Below are 22,362 nucleotides of genomic sequence, written 5' to 3'. Positions count from 1 at the left end.
GAGCTGTTTAATTGTTGTCTTTGTGGAAAATTGTATGACTGTCATCAGCTGTTGCTTCTGGCAGTGCTTTCTGTTCTAATGTAAATAAATGAGGTAACAGATTTAAAGAAACAGGCTGTATTTACATACTTGGAGAGCGAAGTATGCTCTCAAACAATCTGCCCGTGTTCTTCAAATACACACAAATTAAACTGCTCTATCCTAAACACTAGTTACTCATTAAAGCCTTAAAGTATGAATGCTAAGAAGGGGGCAACACAAGTGCACCGCCCTTCAAGGGTAGTGACAAGAAGCTGCTTTTTTGTGTGTGCAGTTGAGAGCTACTTCAGCAGGCTGAAATTTAATCCCCAGCTTTCTTCTCCACCAATTCGGTAGTGAGGTAACTTTTTTAAAAAAATTCATTTTATTGAAATATAGTTGATTTACAATGTTGTGTTCATTTCTGCTGTACAAAAAAGTGATTCAGTTATACCTAGACACAGAGTCTTTTTCATATTCTTTTCCATTATAGTTTATCAGAGAGTATTGAATTTACTTCCCTGTGCTATATAGTAGGACCTTGTTATTTATCTGTTCTATGCAAAATAGTTTGTATCTGCTGATCCCAAACTGAAAATTCATTCCACGTTCAACTTCAGTTTTGTTCCTTTTTGTTTTTGTTTTGTTTTGATTTGTTTTTAAAGTAGCTTTATTGATCTATTATTTAAATACTATAAAATTAGCTCACTTGATGTTTTGTTGAATTATAATCGACATATATTAACGTTAGTCTCAGGTGTATACCATAGTGATTCAATATTCTTATACGCTGCAAAATGATCGCTGTGCTAAACCTCGTTTCCATCTGTCACCATACAGAGTTATTATAATATTATTGATATTCCCTGTGCTGTGAATTTCATCCCCATGACTTACATATTTTATAGTTGGAATTTTGTACCTCTTCATCCCCTTCACCTTTTTGTCTATCTCCTAACAAACCAAATAAACAAAACCAAACTGAAACAGACTTATCAGATACAGAGAACAAGCTGATTATGGCCGGAGTGGAGGAAGCAGGGACAGCTTCTGAGCTGAGGGTAGGGTGATAGGGTTAGAAGGAGAAACTTTTAAACTTGTCAAAAACATGCCAGCGTCAGCATTTCTTGGAATGCATACAATTAAAGCTTCATTTTCAGTTTTTATAAATCAAAGATCCTAAGTCATTGGATCGTTCTGACTCTGTTTGCTTTCTTGAGGTAAATATTTAGGCAGGAATTAACAACAAAAAAATTCTTTTCATTGAGGGCAGTACAAAGATTCTATCTGTTAAAGAAGGAAGTGATACATTTTAAAACACAAGAAGTCAGAGCCCCCAAACAAGTTAATAATTGGAAGTGGTTGTAGAAGTATGTAGAACCAAATATTTAGCTGAAAGCACATTGCCTCTTACATAAAGATTAGGAAAGGGCAAAAATTATTGTTTTTAGCTCTTGATACATATTATAGCTAAGTATTAGCTGATTCAGAGTGCTAGATTTTATAATCTGCTACTGTTGTAGTAGAAAGGATGGCAAATGATCTGGAAAGTCTATTTCAGGTAAGCATTAATAGTCTAAATTATGATTTTTGTCCAGCAGAAAATTCAATGAAAGGACCATATTATTAACTCAAAATTTGAGAATATTCTGGCATAAAATTTTGAAGACTTTTCTGGGTTTTTTTTTCCCCTCTCAAAACATCACTAAATATAACTTTGTTAAATTACTATTAGCTGTAAAGATAGCGGTAATATTTATTCTGGAAAGACAGTTTTGTGAGGGACATTCTTAAAGTAATTTCCAAGTATGATTTGTCACTAGGTAAAATACACACCAGAGAGATCCTTTTATACATATCTTTTAACTTACCTAAATTATTTCCAAAAAGAGATTGATCACCCATCCATGACTGAGAGATTGATCTCTTACCTATAGTTATTGGTATCAAACATATCAACAAATCACCTATCTTGCTATAACATGTAGCTAAGTCCTGCGTACAAAGGGATTTAAATCAGGTTATTCCTGCACTCTTTCCCTGATGCCTGATATATTACAGACTACCTTCTACAGTTGGCTTTTAAAATACATCTGTGGAGAACTTGTATCTCCTATTAGAGAGACCAGACACTAAAAAATCATGGAGGCAAGGGACTAACAAACGAACAGATATATCTTCCCAGAAAACAAATATTGCCCAAATAATAAAAAATGTGCTCCTTTGAATTCAAGATCCTAACTTTTCTTTAAGAGTTTTAACCTTTATGGTAACTTGTTGCTTGTGTTTTTTTCACACATTGGACAGTTCACATGTAAGCAATGAAAAGACAGCATGTTAAGGGTCATAGAGGTACTCTTCTCTGACTCACAGTCTCCACCAGCAACACTGCTGGACTCAGCCTTCTAAGTTTCTCTCTTCCCCTGGTAACAAAGTCGTTTCTTTTATCCCTTTTGTTCTTACCTTACACCTGGTGACACAGTGCTTTTGACTCATTCTCCCTCTTTAATGCCACCTCCCTTAGGAAAGGATATGCATTCCCTGGGGACACAACTGATTATAAAACAGTTTAGGTGATACCTTCTGGTATTGAATTTGAAACCATTCCTACTATAAAATCCCCTGTTGCATCTATAAATTATGAAGACCATTTCTTGGAGAATAAGAGGTAGAAGTAATCTTTGTGGATCTAGATTATATGCCTAGTATCCTATAATATTCTAATATTCCTCTCTCCTATTAAGGTGGGTGATTTTCTTCCCTGAAAAGTATGAAACAATCCCCCACCTCTACCCCCACTCCCCTCCCCACCCACCCCATCTTCTGTCTTTGAGACTTTCAAATCTGGAAGCCTGACGTCAGCTCCAATTTATTCAGGCTTTGTGAGAATAGAATCTTGAGAGTCTGCTCAGATGGACTCCAGTTTCCACAGCCCACAAAATAGTATCCATAAGGGCCCATTTTCTAACAATCGCTTTCTCATTTATAGTGTTAATAACTCATGTAGTATCTTATCCATATTAAGGGCTCTATGACATAAACACTACTGTTAGCTCCACATAATGGGTGTGGAAGTTGAGGGGCAGAGGTGTTAAATAACTCCCCAAGGTAACACAGCTAGTTAGGAGGGAAACCACGATTCTCAGCACAAGCAGTCTGGCTCCAGAGTCTACATTCTTAACCACTATCATCAAGCACCACTTTACTTTAAAAAACTAGTTACCCAGTAAGAAAATCTAGACAACAAAAAATGACAATGAATATGCTCACAGCAGGCTTGTAGCAAAGCCCATCTTACAATCTCTTCCACTTTTCTTTGGATGTTCATGCCATTTGCTGACCTTCAATGCGAGCATTTTCATTAGATTTCTGGAAAATGCTCTCTTTTCAACTTAGCGTACAGCCAAAAAGCTGGTGTGTCAAAGTGCTGGTCATCTTTGAAAGATGGAAATATCTTGCTTATAGATTCTGCATTTGGATGCAGTTTCTTTAATTTGCCACCCAGAGCATTGCTTCTGAATCACATTACAGAGGGCTGTTGTGTTTCTCGGGCTGGGATAGCCAAAACAGCTACAGGAGCTAAAATGCATCTATAAAGAGAGGTTTCCCACTTCAGCTGGAATCCACTGCTTCCGTGGTACTCTCACCTCACTGACCTTCTGCTGGAGGAAATGCGCCAGTTGCATTTTTACATGTTTTGCGGGGGTGCTGTGTGTTCTTTGTTATTGCCATTCAGAATCCACATGCTGACCATACTCATTTTGGCAGAGAACCTGGTTTTGAGATAAGGTTTGAAATGTTTGCCCCCAGTTCTGTTGCTCCTGCCTGGAAGTATTTGCACTGATAACTGCCAGCAGTTTTGTGTCTATAGAGATCACTCAGCCCGTGGGACTTGGGGGCACAGGAGAGAGAAGGGGAGGGAGCGGAGAAAAGGGATTTTATTGAAAACACTCAGTTCTCCTCTGGCAAAACCAGGAATCCAAAGACATGCAGACTTTTCTTGGGAAAGCTAGGACAAAGAAAATGAAATCAGATTTCATTGTTTAGGAAAGATAGGATGCTGTTGGTTTTGTTATAATAAAAGTATATTATTTAAACTATAAAATTACTCAGATACCTTGGTTCCTAGTTCTTTTTCAATAAACTTTTAAAATAAAAACTCTGGAACATTAGCTTATTTATCATTTAGAGTCTTTATATTAAGCAGATTTTTTTTTCTGGATTATAACCTCATATCTTAAAGCTCTTTTATTCATTCAGTTTGTACTTTATTTTTTCTCCTCTTCTGGCTCCTTTAGAATTTTTTTGGGGGATATCTAGTTTTTTTTTTTTTAATGAAAGTATAGTTGATTTACAATGTTGTATTCCTGGTGTATAGCAAAGTGATTCAGTTACACCTATATACACACTCTTTTTAAAAATTTTCTTTTCCATTATGGTTCATCATAGGATATTGAATATAGTCCTCTGTGCTATACAGTAGGACTTTGTTGTTTATCCATTCCATATATAAAAGTTTACATCTGCTAACCCCAACCTCACACTCCACCCCTCCCCCAAATTCCTCCCCCTTGGCAACTGCCAGTCTGTTCTCTATCCACGATTCTGTTTCTGTTTCATAGATCAATTCATTTGTGTCATATTTTATATTCCACATATAAGTGATATCACATGGTATTTGTCTTAGACTTTTTTTTTAGATCTTTAAAATGGTAGTTTTCCAAAGTAATGAAAAAAGTGCGTAATATGTGCTATATATTGTTTCAAAATACTTTACTCTTATAAATCAGTTTAATTCTCAAGACTGTCGATAACGTAGGTGACCCTGTTTCATCTGCGGGGAAATGGAGAAGCTGAGAGGTAAGGACCTTATACAAGGTCTCATTGCCAGTGTTTGGCAGTGCTGGGATTCAGGCTGAGCAGTCTGGCCTCAGAATCACTGCACTGCGTTGAGGGTTTTCACAAACTTCAGAGTCAGCAAATCTGCTGAAGGTGAGGGCAGCAGCAATGATGACATTGTAGTAATGAAATATTATTTATCAAATGCTAGATCATATGTTTACATAGGTATCCTATACCACAATTCTTTGGGTAGGTGATATTATGCCCACTTCACAGATCAGTAAACTGAGGCTTAATGAAGAAAAGAGATTTGTACCAGGTCTTACAACTCTCATGAGACAGAATCACAGTTGCGGTCTGTATTTGACTGTCTCTCACTCTTCTCTTAACTACCATGCTATACTGCCTCCTCTTCAGTTGTTAGTTGTCATCTTGTAATGTTCCTATGTTGTCCTAATCAAAACTCCTCATGAAGTGACCAGTCTGTTCAGCTTCTGTGAGATGTAGTGAGGTAGGGTGGAGGGAAAGTCATTGGAAGAGAGAACCACATGAGCCCTCCTCCTTCCTTTCACTTCCAAACCCCTAAGGACGAAAACAGTCCTCCCTACAGACATCTCTCTCAAAGCCACTACTATAAGATTCTACTGGTTCATTTTGCTGTAAGCACCATCCTCAGAGTTCTTTAACTGCAGTATCTTGCTGTGCATGACCCTTAGGGAGAACTGATGCTGACGCTGGTCAGCAGACTGGCAGTTGAACAGACTGTTTGTTCATATCCCTCAATGAGCATTTCCTTGTCTAGTTAATATGTGTGAATTAGAATATTTCCTTTTCTATCTACTCTGCCTCCAAAGATTCGATGAACAGAGTTCCCGCATGGCTTAAACATACACATAATTTCGCATGTGAACACCCCCTGGGATCCTGAGCATTTTGTGTCCGTCTGTCTCCAATTCCCTCTCTTCCCCTCCCCCATGGGCTTTTTCCCCCCATTAGGCAAATGGAAGGCTCATGCCACCTGTTAGCATTACGTCATTGGCTCCCCAGAACACAGTTGCACCAAAGGCCTTAAACAAAGTAGTTCTTCTTGTATTGTTTGCACTCAAAGAGCTGATATCATGCCAACTGATGTCATTGTATGTCTTTGTGTAACTGCTATGGCAACTGGGCAGGTGGGGAGTCTCCAGCTGATGTCACTGGGGAAGGAGGTGTAGAGACAGAATTTTAAAAAGCTCTATGCTGCTTTTTTTCTGTGTGTGTGGTTTTCTGGCGTGCAGTTTTTTTTTTTTTTTTCCAAACTAGCTGCTTTTAAGACAAATTACAGCTTGAGTACCCTAAATAAGAACACAGAAAAGTCTCCCCCACCACTTACCCTCTAAAGGCTTCTTTTGAGTTTGTTTTGTTGTTCTGTCCTCTCATCTTATATGGAAAAGTGTAACAACTGTCTTTTTCTTAAGGAAAAAAAAAAAGTGAATTAGGTTCCCATCACAGAACTGGTGTGGAACTGTTTACTAGGATTTTATGGAGCCAAAGCTGAGCAGACTTCTAAGTAACGTTACGGTCTCTTTCGTGGAGCTTATGTTGGTGACGGTAATTTCAAATTCTTGTTTAGGTCTATTCACTAATGAAGTTTTTTCTGATAATCTCCATTTCTTCCATTTGCTTGAAAAATGATCCCTTTGGATCCAGACAAACTTTTTATTTTAATCATTATTTCATAGCAGAATAAACTAATAATATGTAAAGGCAGAGTTTAATTCTAGAAATTAATTAAAATGAATTTGTAGCTCTTGTTTTTTCTCTTCAAATAGGTTGACACAGATGGTCATGATACTCCTTTCAAATCATCTTTGAGTCATGGCTGCATCTTAATGAAAATAATGATTTCCCAGGTTTTTACAACTTGTGTGCACTGGCTGTGAACAGTGCTGAGACTTGGTCTGGGGTACAGCCTGGAGCTTCCTGATGTGGTTGGCAGAGATGAGACCCAAAATGGAGAAGGACATAGATTCAGAAACTGGCGAATAGTTCGACTTCCTTTATTTATTTTAACACAACCATATCCTGTTCACACGTATGTTTCCTCTCTTATCTCCTCAAACTATCAAGAGAGAAGTAAGACATCTGTCTGGAGGAGAAGGGGAGTGGTAAATGTTGTGTTCTGATGACTTTCAGCTTCTAGGAGATCTCCAGCTTCTGCCTGTGTTCAAAGGCAAGGCCAGAGTGTATCTGATTGATAAGAATTAGGGCTCGCTAAGTAGGTAATACTGTCAACTCTGATTTCATAGCCCTTACATGTACATTGTGTAATTTGACCTTCATAAAAATCCTTTGGGCTTACCCACAAACACATCAAACAAATATTAAAGAAAAAAGTTTAGGCCATACTTTTCCTAATTTAAACTAGTGCTCTTTTTTGCATGGTTCTTTAGCTTTTGATCATGTGGATGGTGAACATTTTTGAATCAGCCTTTTTCGTTTAATATTAAATAGAAACATAGTCTTTATTTTCATATTCCTTTCACAACTTTGAATGGCTACATAATATTGCACTTGGGTGACTGACTGACAACTTTTCTCTTTTCAAAAATGTTTTTGTTTTTTACTTGGCCTTTCTAGAAAACAGATACTGCTGTAGTGAACATCTTTATGCATCTAGCTGGATGTCTTTGGCAGATGTTTTCCTTAGGATATATATTCCCATAAATGATACTGCATTTGATGAAGGGGAGGTTTGCATACTTTGTATGGATCCCTATATGCTGCTGCTGCTGCAAAGTCTCTTCAGTCGCGTCCGACTCTGTACGACCCCATAGACAGCAGCCCGCCAGGCTCTGCCGTCCCTGGGATTCTCCAGGCAAGAACACTGGAGTGGGTTGCCATTTCCTTCTCCAATGCATGAAAGTGAAAGTAAAGTCTCTCAGTCGAGTCCGACTCTTAGCGCCCTCATGGACTGCAGCCTGCCAGGCTTCTCCGTCCATGGGAGTTTCCAGGCAATAGTACTGGAGGGGGGTGCCATTGCCTCCTCCAGATCCCTGTATACCAGATTCCTAATCACACTAAGAGGTATATGCCATTACCCTCATTTTACAGATGGGGAATTTGAGGCCCAGAGAGAAATTAACTTATCCAGATCACAGACCCAGGAAGTGGTGGAACTGGGATTATAACCAAGATAATCTGGGTTCTTCTAAGGTCCTTGCTTATAACCACTCTCTTGTTTGGGAGCAAACTTGGCCTTCTGGGTGAGGTGAGCTTACAAAGGGCGCAAGTCACACACCTCCACTACCTAGTTAGTTACTGGCAGAAACTCTACACCGGAGGAAGTCATCTGTGCCTTCCTGGGCTTCTAAAGTGCAAGGCTGTATATAGGCCACTGAGCATATGACTCTTAGGGGCAGATCAAATGTGCGGCTAATGAAATTACCTGATGCTTCGTGGAACTCTTTCCAGGGGAACATGCCCCAGTTTGTATAAAAGGCACAATTTCAAAGTACTGTATGCAGCCTCCGAAATTTGTCCTGGGTCTCCCAACAGACTTTCGTTTGTATTTTGATTTTCTTTCTAAAAATGCAATAAGCACCTACTCACATTCATTCTTCCACCGGCTCTGAAGTTCGAGGAGGGAGTCATTCTCACTTCCTGTGTTTGTGTTCCAGGTGGACTTAGCAGTTTTAAGCAGAACCATGAAAACCTCTGTGATAACTCCCTCCAGCTCCAAGAGTGCCGGGAGGTGGGGGGCGGCGCGTCTGCGGCCTCGGGCATGCTACCTCAGTCCATCCCCAGCACCCCCGACATCGAGAACGCGGAGCTGACACCCATCTTGCCCTTCCTGTTCCTTGGCAACGAGCAGGACGCTCAGGACCTGGACACGATGCAGCGGCTGAACATCGGCTATGTCATCAACGTCACCACCCACCTGCCCCTCTACCACTACGAGAAAGGCTTGTTCAACTACAAGCGGCTGCCGGCCACCGACAGCAACAAGCAGAACCTGCGGCAGTACTTTGAAGAGGCTTTTGAGTTCATCGGTAACTATCTCCCGCGGGGAAGTCTCATCTTCTGCCTTCCTTTTCCCTCCAGCTTTTTTGCTTTGATATCAGGTCCAAGATTTCTGCCTGAGTTGCAGAAAAGCTCCGAGGAAGTGTTTTTGGGCTCCCCCACCCGGTGCAGAGTATTCTCCTAAGTCATAATCCAGCAACTGTTTTGGAGCCATGGTGATCAAAGTACAGTCATTCAGCTGGGTTGGGAATCCATTCAGTGAGACCAACTCATGTCTCCAGTTCCCACTGAAAAAGTGGCAGGGGTCAGCATCGAGATGTTCTATGACATTATCTCAAAAGAATTGGTAGAAAGGAAGAAGTTGGTGGCCAAAACAGGTGTGTGGGTATATGGTCTACTGAGATTTCTTGGCATCTTGTAGGAAGTTAAATATAGCCTGCCCTCTGGTGGGCTTCCCTGGTGTCTCAGACAGCAAAGGATCCCCCAGCAGTGAGGGAGACCTGGGTTGGGAAGATCCCCTGGAGGAGGGCATGGCAACCTACTGCAGTATTCTTGCTTGGGGAATCCCCATGGACAGAGGAGCCTGGCGGGCTACAATCCATGGAGTCGCAAAGAGTTGTACGTGACTGAGCGACTAAGCACAGCACAGCACCGTATCCACAGGTTCCACCTCTGCAGGATATGGAGGGCTGATTGTACTGTGCCATTTTATATAAAGGGACTTGAACATCCATGGATTTTATCCCCAGGAGTAGAGGGATGCAGGAACCAATGCCCTGCACGTACTGAGTGCTGGGTGTATTGTAAGTACCACATGGGCTTCTAAACTCATCCGTGTCTCCCTTACCTTGAGTTAATTGCCACTGCTTGAGGTCAAGGTAGCATTTGCTGAAGGATCTTTTCTGAAGGATATTTTTCAGAAACATAGTGCTATAGTGAACATCTTTATGTATCACATCAGTGCCAAGGTGGTGGGGGGAGTAGGGAGTAGTATTCCCCTTCCGTTTGCTTTGTCTCTCCATACTTAATAGTTGTGTAGCCAGAGGGTGTGAAGTTGAGTGCTCATGAGATGATACTAGATTTTCTTAGTTCATCCAGGCTCATTGAAGTAGGAAAGATCAAATGGTATAGCCTGTGTAGTTCCCAAGGAGAGAAAATTCTAGCAGCAGCAGGCTTTAATCTCCACAGGGAAGCAGCGACCAGCCTAACCCTAATCTTCAACTTTAACTTTTGCTGCTTCTAAGCCTCAGACTGTTGCAAGGCTTAAATGATCACTTGGAGAGGACCTGGTACTCAACAATTGGTTTTCTCAAGTGACTCCAGTCTTTCTTACTACAAAAGAGTGACTCAGTCCTTTACCTAAATATTGTAGCAGGTTGTTACTGGCCTCTGTCTCAGGAAGAACGCACTCATGTTAGTGCTCCTTTGTCAGGAAAAAAACCCCCAAAATTTGGATTTATCAGCCATTGAAGATTTACGGTAGAGTTGGCAGCTCTGGTCACCTGGCCCAGGCATTTTCTTGCTAATCTTGCCTGGTTTTGTAAGGCTATAAAATGTTCAATCTGGAAGGAAATTCTGAGTGGTCACTAAACTCAGAAAAGTAAAGTGACTTCTCCTAGATTGTAGGAACTTTAGTGTTAGAGAAGGGACCAGAGCCTAATGCTCTTGACTTCAAGGCCAGACACTGGGGCCAAAAGCGTGGGCGGTGTTTACAAGGCTCTGTTATTGGGTTGGCCAGAAAATTTGTTTGGATTTTTCTGTAAGTCAAATGTTACAATAGTTCTAATGCATAATGCTTGTGGATGGAAAGATACCTTACATTCTTTATTAATGATATCTGAATCAAACCTTGAGTCCCAAGGAAGAAAAGTTTTCATCCAAGTAGATGAGGAACTTCCTGGTTGACATATGATATCATGAGTACAATTTTTTGTCTTAGTTCCAGTTGGGAGAAGTTTAGAAATTGTTTTCTATTTAATGAGTAGCATAAGATGTGCTTAGGGTCTAAGAGGATTTCAAAGCACCCACATTCCTTATAAATTATTCAGGCTCACCTGGTTTTTTAGAAAGAAAACAAACCAAAAAAAAAAAAAAGCATTAAAGCCTGGAAACAGTTCCACATCACACTCTGCACAGGCACAATTTTAAAATTTTCATTGTTATATCATTGGGTAAACTGAACTCTTACAGTCTCGCTTTAAGAAAAACACACTCCGTTTTGGAAACATAAGAGCATTCAAGGAGAGTCTGATGTAAACTAAGCAGAGTCTAGGTTTAGGATTTGATTATGACAGTCGGTTATTCCTGCGTCAGCTGATATTATTCCTCTATTACCCTGTACCTGGTTAGTAGTACTCCCATTATTCAGATAGGAGGATTGAGCCTCTGAGGAGTTACAGAATTCATGCAAGTTCCTTTGTGGCTCATTTTCTTTACCCCCATGCTTCCCACTCTTGGGATGGAGGCTGTTAAATAGTGTGCACTAAAAAGAAGAAATTGAAAACAGGAGGTGCTTTTGTAAAATACTGTTATCTATGAGAAGTAAGTCAAATCTCTGAGTTTTTAAGCTGAAAATTTGCACAATGTTTGTTTTGTTGATCTATGAGTAGGTAACCAGTAGAAGTAGTTTATGTTAAAATGTGGCTCTCCCATACATACTCCTTTCCCAGTCTTCTAATTGGTGTATTTCTCAGGGATACTCTCTTTGGGATGACTGTTTCTGGGTTGGCCAAAAAGTTCGTTTGGGTATTTGTATATTCTGAGAACCCGAACGAACTTTTTGGCCAACACAATAGTTTAGCCGTGTCACTAAGAATCCATTCCGACAGTGCCCAAGCTGTTCTCCTGGTTTTTTAATATATCTGAAAACCTTTAAAGTGTTATCTTTTTCGATTGCCCTGGATTCTGAGCCAGCACTCGAATTCCTCCATCATCCATGTCATTACCATGTTAGAACGACATGTATGGACGTGAGGGGATTGGGCAGTTCGGACGGAGGTGACACCCTGTGCCTGAGTACTGCGAGTCTTTAGTTTTGCAACAATAGGGCTTTTGGGTAAGATGCTGAACACAGTAACTTTCTAGTTTTGTTCCTTTAAACTCCTTCAGTGTTTCCTAAGAGTGAAACTCTTATCTATTTAATACTAGTTCCTGTACAGAGCAGTTCTACAATATAAAAAAAGAAGTGCTTTTTCTCTATCACAGGTGGGAGAGACATTGTTAATAACACTGCTGCTGCTGCTGCTAAGTTGATAGTTTTGATAAATGACACAGTGTGACAATGGAAATTAACATCCTTAATCAGAAGTGTCTACTTAACCAGTGACTTGTTTACCATTTAGGCTGATTATGTCTTGGCTCATTCCTCAGTTGACCACCATCACCTGGGAAGTCCGCTATTATGGTGAATGACTCTTTCACCTAGTCTTCTCTCTAAATGTAGAAATAAAACTTCTTATTCAAGCTAATGCTGCTTTTAGCCATTTCTGGAGGTTGTGACATAAACAGACACAATTAAATAGGAAATTATGCTTAGTTTCCAAACCATTTTAATGTCATCTTTCTCTACAAAATATGACAGCATCAAGTCTAGATAAACGTTAACCTCTCTCCTTCCATCTCTCTTCCCCCTTCCCTGCACCTCTTGCTTTTCTCCCTCATTCCAGAGGAAGCTCACCAGTGTGGGAAGGGGCTGCTCATCCACTGTCAGGCGGGGGTGTCCCGCTCTGCCACCATCGTCATTGCTTACTTGATGAAGCACACGCGGATGACCATGACTGATGCTTATAAATTTGTCAAAGGCAAACGACCAATTATTTCCCCAAACCTTAACTTCATGGGGCAGTTGCTGGAGTTTGAGGAAGACCTGAACAATGGTGTGACACCGCGAATCCTTACACCAAAGCTGATGGGTGTGGAGACAGTTGTGTGACCATAGTCTGGCTGGAAAGGATGACTGTTCTCCTTTAGGAGATGAAGAGGAAGGAGTATGGATTCTTTCTTTTCTTTTTTCTTTTTCTTTTTTTTTTTTTTAGATGGGGGTAAAGTTTGTGAATGGAAACAAACTTGTTTAAAAACTTTATTTTTAACCAGTGTGAGAAGAATTTAACTTTTGATGCCGTTGAGATTTACTTCCTACCAACTGACAAAGCAGGGAGTCTAAAGAAGTAATTTTTTTAAGCCAACAATAAAAATATCATAAAACCTGTTTCTTCCCCTTTTCCTTTTAAGCTATTTGTAGAGTTTACGATTAACTAGTCTGTGCAGGTTCATAGACCGAAGATACTACACTTTAAACCAATTAAAAAGAACCCAAAGTAAGTAGAAAAGACATTGAATCATGAAGACCTAGGATCTGCCTGACCTGTCCTTATAGAAAACAAAAACGCAACCAAACCAAGCCCTGCTGTGCTTACTGGTGCAAAGAGAAGACCAGGGCAGCTTAAGTGGTCTAAGAACCCTTCTCATTCTTTAAAGAGACAAAGGATACTGTTGATTTTGTGTGTTTCATACTCTGGATTACTTTTCTTCCCTCTCTGTGTTTAAGAGATTTTTTTTTTCAAATAGCAAGGAACTGACCATATGCCTTCAGTGGCTTCTCGTGCAATAATATGGTGTTTTGAGTGTGCAAATGAGTTAGAGCTGGCAGCTGAAAAATAGACAAATAGTGCAAAGTTGCCAGCTTGGAGATAGAAAGGAATTAAACAAAACCAGTTACTTTCTTTCCCACCTTTTTCCTTTTTTTTTTTTTCTCTTTGATTTGATTCTGGTTACAGTACCATAAACCTTGTTACATATGTATATCAGAATGTAAAAAAAAAGACAAAAATTTATTTAAAAATATTTTTCGCAAAAAAAACTTGGTGTGTTTCTGTTGATTGTGTAAAAATTTTATTTTCATTATATAAATGAAAATCATTTGGAAATGTGTCTTTTTCCTCTTTTCCTCAATTCAAGTTCAAGCATCTTTTACCGCATCTTTTACCTCTTGTAAGCTGTCTATATAACGTAACTGAAAATACACACAAGTTTTTGATGCAGGGATAGAGAGATGAGGAAAAGGAAATATTCTCTGGCCTCAGTGGGAAGCAGAGAGAATTAGCAAGGAAGTGAAAAAGCTCTAGTTGGCCAGGTCATGGTCCCCTCTATTGTCACAGTCCTGCCGTCCACTTCTGCCAGTGTAATTACTCTTACAAAAGGGAAACCTCAGGTAATCTCCTTGAAAAAGGTGTGAGGTTTTGCACCGGCCTTTGAGCCTTGGTGACCAGGTCACTGCCGGATTGATTGGTTAGAATTCTCTGATCTCCCCAGTGGCTCTTTGATCAATATCTGCAATGTTGATATTGTAGGGGTCTTGATATCCCCCTTCCATTGTCGTTTACCTACTTGGCATCTTTGGTAACATTAATCAGGAAGCATTGCAGGCAGATTCTTTACCATCTGAGCCACCAGGGAAGACCTGGTATACACTGCAACACACTGCTGTTTCCTACTTTTCTGCCAGCAAACTGAAGTCAGCTTCATAAGTACAGCTTCCCCATCACACTTGGTTAATACACAGTTGGTATTCCATGGGTTCCCAGTCCACAGAGGAGTAGGGAGTGGGTAGGGGAAGAACACAAATCAAATGTTTTCTATGTTTTCTTAAAAATAGAAGCCTCCAGGGAGTTAGCCATAGGGAGGATTCACAGCAAATTAAAATTTGCCCAAAGTGAGTAAAAAAGTAGAATGATTTTGAAATTTCCAATTCTATATGAGTATATTTGGACATAATATCCTTGTGAACATTTGCCAACCAGTGTTATAATGAAATATTTTTGACATTTTAAAAATAGCTTTTCTATTAGAAGTGATTTAACTTTTTGTTTGATTAGAAATTAGAGACTGAATTTAACAAGAATTAACTGAAGGTTGTTTTGACTTAGTTTGGTTTATTACAAAACATTAATAATGTGACAAGCAAATTTCTCTTATGCTGCTTTCTACTCTTCAGTCTTAACAATTTTCTTGGTGCTAGAACGTATTTAAGGAGTGGGATTGATGTGTAATTAGGGATTTAAAATATATAATGATTTACTATATATTTCTTTTTCTTTATTCTAAGTCCAAATATTAAAGTTCTGGTAGTGTGAGTTTTATTCCCCCCTTTTTTTTCTTTTTAACAAAATGAGAATTGCTATAGTTTCTTGAGCAAAATATGGAAATAATTTATGTTTTTTGAACTTTATAACTTTATGCTTTTGAGAGCAAGATTGTCCTAGGGCAGATAGGAATTCTGCCAGTGAGCATACCAAGAATTCTGAGAAACTCTTCTTTATTTTACTAATCTGTTTTGAATCACTTAGCCTCTGTTTCTTCATGAGGAATGTTAACCACTTTGTGAAATTTACATGGATTAACCAAGCCATTGCACTAGAAACCAGACTCCCCAGGTTTTGTTACTGAGTCAAACTTTGGTTTGCTCATCCTCAAGTAGTAAAGGCAATCTGTTGACACCAGGATGTGGTGAAGGAAAGTGCAATGTTTATTGCAAGGTGTCAGGGAAGGAGTCAGGGCAGCTGGTTCTTAAAACATCCAAACTCCTAGACGGGTTTCAGCAAAGGATTTTTAAGGACAAGGTAAGGAACTGGAGTCCCGAGGTATGTGATCAGCTTGTGCAATTCTCTGATTGATTGATGGTGAGGTAATAGTGCAGCGTCACAGAGCTTAACATTATCATTGCTTAGGTGCCAGTAGGTCTGGGGCTGTGTGCTTATGACCATCAAGCAGTTAATTTCTTCTCTTTGATGGTGGTTTTAGCATCTGTGAAACAACTCAGGAAATGTGCATGAATACTATCATCTAAGCACTTCAAAAAGGATCTAAGCCAAGCATATGAGGGAGGAGTTTACCCTGAGAAGGTCCCATAGGGTTCTGCTCTGTTACAAGTTCTGAGCCTCATTTGTTGTCTGGGAGCTTTGGACTGAGCTGGGAATTCACTGTTGTCTTCCTGAGAAGCAGGGTCTCTGAATTACCAATTATTACCAATTATTCTCTGAGTCCAGCAAGAATTGTTTCATGCTGGATTAATTTAACAATAGAATGAATCTGTAACATATCTAATAAAAAAAAAAGGCATTGTTACTTTACATTAAATAGAATAGCAGCTTCAGCTCCTCTATAAGCACTTCCTGCCCCAGTTAATATGTTTCCAATCAATGAATATTAACCCAGATGTAGAGTTCACATTTCATGGAAGAGCTTGTGCTAGCAACTTTTGGAAAAGGACATGTAAGGCAGGACATGTGGCGGGGAAGCTGACAAAAGGAGGATGTGTACAAGGGAAGATATAAAAGAGGAAATGCACATGTCTGCCAAACCACATGTTGACAGCAAATGAGAAAAGACAACCCTTTGAAAGGTGATAAAATATGAGGAACAGGAGAAAATGGGAGTTTATAGTAAAACAAACAAAAAGGCTATATAGAACTAGGAAAACTAAATCTCACTTCAGAAGTTGAATAAGATAGAATGCTTGTAAATTGCTCTAGCTAGATCTTCTGGAAGATGAGAAGTTTGGCAGGTAAAACTGAATAGAAATCAAGAAATATGGGTGTCACCCTGATAGTGAGTAGGCTCTTATAAATAAACCACACACATTACATTTTATTCCCCAAGCAATCTTCTGTAGAAGATTTTCTGACTTTATGGAGATTATAGACTATGAATGCCGGTGCTTTCCATTGTTCCTGATTTCCTCCTTTGTGACAAACTTTTTCAGTGTTTGGTGGAAGATACACAGGGTTAGACAACCGTGTGCTATAGTGAAGAGGTCAATGGCAGTGTATGTTTGATGACGATGATCCATGTCTCTGTGGCTCAACAGAGCGAACAGGGAGAAAAGATGGCCATAAAGTAAAGGAGAACAAGGAAGAACTGTAATTATGTGGGAAAAAATAGTGCCCACCTTTGCCTTTTACCAAGTTCCATGATGTAGGTGACTTGGTATCCAGTACCCAGAAGTATCCTTTCCCATGTTGCTGACCATGTACCTGGTGCAGGACTTATGAAGCAAAGGAGGAGGTCTGGAAATAGCTTTAAGAGCTGCAGCCACAGTTATGGCCCTAACCCAAGGTGAGTTTCCAGGTCGGTGAAAATGTGCGCTGGTTGCAATAGTCTTTGGTGCCCTCTTCATAGTATAATGGCTGCTGCTTCACTTCTGTGTTCCAATCTCATGCAGATTTCTTTTAAAAAGGTGAACCTTATCCCAGCATGAAATAGATGAAGGAATTCTGGGAAATGCAATTTCATATTCAGCTAAGTTGATCTTGCACAAAACCACCAGAGTCTATCCTTTGCCAACTTGCTATCCATTTACACTTCTCTTAACCATATATATATAACTTCCAAAGAAAGACATTAGAAAGTGATGTTTCCACCTAAGAAGAGGCAGCTATCACTCCCACAGTTGAAGAGATACTAATCCTCTCTCCAAATGAGAGAGCATAGTCTCATGTGTTACTTTATTCATTTGGGGGCAATCATTTCTCTTGTACTTGAGATCTATGCTCTCTTTGAAATCCTGTAATTTAAATACTGAGATATAAGGATATTGTAAATTGAATTGTGTTGGCCAAAAAGATGTTTTTGAAGTTTTAATTTCAGACCTTGTAAATGTGATCTTATTTGAAAATAGCATAATTGCAGATGTAATCAAGGTTTTAAAAGGTCATATTGGATTAGGATGGGAGCTAATACAATTACTGGTATAATTGGACCAATCCCTCTTATAAAAGGGTGATTTGGACACACACAGAGGAACCAATGCCATATAACTAGGGAGGTGGAGACTGGAGTGATCCATCTAAGAGTTAAGGAGCACCGAAGATTACTGGATATCACCAGAAGCTAGGAGAGAGACATGGAACATACTCTCAGAGTCTCCAAAAGAACCAACCCTGCTAACATCTTGAGTTTGGACTTCAAGCCTCCAGACTATAAGGTAATACATTCCTATTGCTTTTAGTTACTCAGTTTTGGGGACTTTGTTATGACAGCCCAAGGAGACTAATACAAAGACTAACCACATTTAATGTTAGATGGTACAATAGCTATAGGAGAAAAAAGAACTGGTTAATATAAACCAAATATATTTATATCAAAGTAAGAAACTCCAGTGCTTTGGCCGCCTCATGCAAAGAGTTGACTCATTGGAAAAGACTCTGATGCTGGGAGGGATGGGGGGCAGGAGGAGAAGGGGATGACCCAGGGTGAGATGGCTGGATGGCATCACTGACTCGATGGATGTGAGTCTGAGTGAACTCTGGGAGTTGGTGATGGACAGGGAGGCCTGGCGTGCTGCGATTCATGGGGTTGCAAAGAGTCGGACACGACTGAGCGACTGAATTGAACTGAACTGAACTGAAGAAATGTTTATAACTCTTACTGTGCTAATTTCTAGAAGTGATCATGTAGTCACAGGTGATGATTATAACTTCCTTCTTTTACTACTCATTCCATTTACCCTTTGTCCTCAGCAAGCATCTCACCTGCTCACAGTCCCTTGGCTAAATCTTCGTTTTTGATGGATCTGAGCCTTTGGTGGTCCTGCCTGCGTTGGGTCCTTTTGTGGTAAGACATGAGAGCGTAAGAGGCGCCCTTCATCTAGACTTAGTTCTTCCTGCTCCCATAGCCCTATAGTAATCCAATGTCCCCTTGGTAGTCACAAGCCATTCCAGAAATACAGCAACCCCATCCTTTGCCTGTTTTTTTCCTTTAGCATGAGGAACCCAAATTAGTCAGCAGATAGTATCAACTTGCGGTATAATGGAGCCATTGTTGGATCTCCTAGCAGGTGCATCTGTGCTTTGGAAACTAAGTCTTCTAGGCCAGTAGAGCACAAAGTTGCAGAGTGGGTAGCACATATTTTGCAAGTCGATCACCAAGAAGAACGGTGAGAGGAGTGTTTTCATTTATAGCTCTTTTCGGGCCTGTGAATCTTGGATAAGGGAGAAACAGCAACATATATTTATTGATATATATGTTCAAAAATTTACTGCATCTTGCAGGACATTACCCTGGCCCTGAAAAGTTTTCCATCCATCTAGCTCCATAACTGAAATGTCAAAAGTACTATTTTACTGCTTCAGAATGATGGATAACATAGTAAGAGTAGTAAATTCCACGAGTGTGAGCCTGTCACCCCACTTCCTGTGCTGCAAAATAAGTTTCTTCATCAGAAACAAGGCATTGTGGAATGCTATGTTGGTGAATAAGATATAAGAATTGCATAAGCCCACAGATACTAATTTTGGCAAAAGTATTGCAAGTGAAGTCTAATCCATATGAGGAGTGTGTTTCTGTAGAGTGAGAACAAAACACTGCCCCCTCCGTAATAGGAGAATTCCAATGTAATTAACCTATCTCATACAGCTGGCTGATTACCCTAGAAATGGTTCTGTTTCAGGGGCTTGGTATTTGTCTCTGCTTTGGGTGAGTTGGGTGCTCAGTGTTGGCTGTAGCCAGAGTCGCCATGGTGAGTGGAAATTCATGTTACTGAGCCCATGCATCACCTCCATCTCTTCCATCGTGGCTATTTTGTGCATGAGCCAGTGGTTAAAGACAGGTGTGACCAGAGAACCAGACTTGACAGATTTCACAGAATACATTTTCTTGTCCTTTATTAAGATCTTTCTATGCTGAGGGTGAGCTTTCTGAACATTCACATGGTACATCTTATGCGCATTCAGAGAGTTCTGTCCATTGACTTATTCCCCAGACTTTTCTATCTCCAATTTGTCAATTATATGTCTTCCAAGTCCCCGAGAAGCCATCTAAACCATTAGCTACTTCTTGGGAAGCAACGTAGATCCATATCTCTGACTATCTCCCAGGCAAAATGAATAACCAGGTGTACTGCTAGAAGTTCTGCCCACTGGGAAATTTTTCCTTCACCGCTCAGCCCTGGCTACCCACCGAGCAGGGCTGTCATGATGTAGCCATTCATTTTAGGATGGTAGCGAGATATACAAAACTCTGCAATCAAGGTCAGATATTTTTCTTTCAGTCTGCTGGTCACAGAGAACATTCCATGAAGCTGTAACTGTGAGTTCAAGGAAGTGGTGCAGCAGGAATAGATCACTTGTTTATTTAACTTACTTGAATCTGATTTCACATAGTGCAGCTCTACTTGACAATCAAATAATGTTATTCCCACCCAGTTTAGAGACTTAGTGGGACAATAACAGATTTCTTCATGAACAATCCAGGTTGTGTTACAAAATAATATGATTAAGCTTTCAATTTCAAACTGTTACTCAAAAAAAATAATAGCATTTTCCTGAAGAAGCTGTCAGAGTTTGGTTCCAAAATCCTAAATGGCTGCTCTATGATTCACCTATCAGGTGAATGGCTTCATAAACGATCCCTGTCTAATAAAGACCCTTCTAGCGCCATGGGACGTACTGGGTATAGATATAAGAGCAGCTTTCAGGGCAGCCTTGAAATATTGCAGATACTTCTCTTATTCTGGAGCTCAGTTTCTACACCCAGTTCTAATGTGTGGGTTTTTTCCCCACCATACCAAGTTATTATTGGAAACCAGTTGGGTGTCCTACAATTCAACTAGATTCTGACACTGTCTCTTTGGAGATAGCACCAGGCGCCACAGGTTAAGGATTTATTCCTACAAGAATAATACCCTCCCAGTCCAGACATCCATCACAAGTCCAGGTTATCACCAGTGTTTCTGAATGACCATCTGAAGATTGTGGGTTCCAATGATACCCTCCCTGGATTTAACTTGCTAGCATGGCATAGAAGACTCTGAGAAACACTTGACTTACTAGATTACCAATTTATTAGGAATGGCCAAGTAGAAGAAATACATAGGGCAAAATATAGGAAAAGGGCATAGAGCTTCCATGCCTTCTCAGAGCACACCATTCTTCCCAAATTTCCGTGTGTTCACTAACCCAGAAGCTCATCAAGTCCTGTCCTTTTGGGTTTTTACAGAAGTTTTGTTCTGTTGGCACAACTGATTAAATCATTAGTGATTGAACTAAATCTCCAGCCTCTTTCTCCTCTCCAGAGGTCTAGGGTGGGGCTGAAAGTTCCAAATATTTAATTACATGGTTGGTTTCCCTAATGCCTAGCCCCTATCCTTAGGTGCTTTCCAAAAGTTATCTCATTGGCATGACAAAATTTACCAGTATCACTCTCATCCATGGGAAATTCCAAGGGTTTTAGGAGCTCTATATATCAAAAGCAGGAACAAAGACCAAATATTTATTTGTTACTGTAAATCATAATACATTAAGAACCTTACTCCCTGGTGACTCAGATGGTAAAGAGTCTGCCTGCAGTGTGGGAGACCCAGGTTCGATCTCTGGGTAGGAAGATCCTCTGGAGAAGGAAATAGCAACCCACTCAAGTATTCTTGTCTGGAAAATCTCATGGATGGAGGATCCTGGCAGGCTACAGTCCATGGGGCTGCTAAAAGTTGGCCACCACTGAGCGACTTCACTTCCTTTCTGTTCTTTCTTTCTAATTAAATTCATAACCTTTCATGTTACTTGGTAGATTGGATTAGCATGCCCAGTGAGGATATATGTGTTCTGTAAAATTCAAGAAAACCTATTAGACATTGTGTCTCTTTCCTTAGTAGTAGGAAGGATTACATGTAACAACTTATCCTTTATCTTGAAGAGAATTCCCTAAAAGCCCCTTGTCTTTGGTGCCAGGATAAAGTTGAAGTCTTTATCATGAGATTACTGAGCCCTCTAAAAACATATATGATTACATAATCTTTGTAAGTTGTGTTTAAATTATAATTATTTCCTTCTGAATCATTTCATGATTGAACAAACTTGAAGCTCAAAAGAGGAAGTGAGCACTTAAGTCAACTTTATTTTTTTTTTTTCATTACCACTATTTTCATATAAGGGGATAAATATGTTTTCTCCTCAGCATAAATATCAACTGGAATGTCCTTGAACATCAAACGGTACATTCTATGCTTAAGAATTCCTCTTATATAGTTAAAAGAAATTTAGGTCTAATGGCCTAGCCACCCAGAAGGCTCAAGACCCAGCACCACCCACCCATGGAAAAGCACAGTCTGTAGAAGGAACATGTTTCAGACAAAGGAACAAATTAAAATACCAGAAGAGCTAAGTGAAGCAGAAAAAGACAATCTATATATGAGGAAGAGTTCAGGGCAGTGACTGAAAAGATGGTCAAAGATCTCGGGAGTGAAATGGATGCACAGAGCAAGAAATTCAACAGTTTAAACAGAATTAGAAAATAAAAAGAATGGAGATGAAGAATGCAATATCTGAAATAAAAATACACTGGAAGAAATCAAAAGTAGACTAAACGACAGAAAAATGGATCAGCAAGCTAGGAGACAGAGTAATGTGAATCAGTGATGCTAAGCAGAACAACGAAAAAAGCATGAAAAAGGAGGTGAGGACCATCCTGCGTTGATGACTGGCCACAGGAGGTCAAGGTGGCTCTCTCTGG

General features: G+C 39.8%; 1 protein-coding gene across 1 annotated transcript in view; it reads left to right on the top strand.

The window, feature by feature from the left end:
- DUSP10 (dual specificity phosphatase 10) overlaps nt 1-13,793 on the top strand; it is a 41,439-nt gene extending 27,646 nt beyond the window's left edge. Inside the window, exons 3-4 of the mRNA XM_069545390.1 lie at nt 8,520-8,891; nt 12,528-13,793. Of these exons, the coding sequence (XP_069401491.1) occupies nt 8,520-8,891; nt 12,528-12,793 (638 nt within the window). The 3' untranslated portion in view covers nt 12,794-13,793. The remainder of the gene's footprint in view (nt 1-8,519; nt 8,892-12,527) is intronic.
- The last annotated feature ends 8,569 nt before the right edge of the window (nt 13,794-22,362 follow it).

Source organism: Ovis canadensis, chromosome 12 (assembly GCF_042477335.2).
Source record: "Ovis canadensis isolate MfBH-ARS-UI-01 breed Bighorn chromosome 12, ARS-UI_OviCan_v2, whole genome shotgun sequence".
Lineage (NCBI taxonomy): Eukaryota > Metazoa > Chordata > Mammalia > Artiodactyla > Bovidae > Ovis > Ovis canadensis.
Note: the sequence above shows the minus strand (reverse complement) of the source record. Positions and strands in the feature narration are given on the sequence as shown.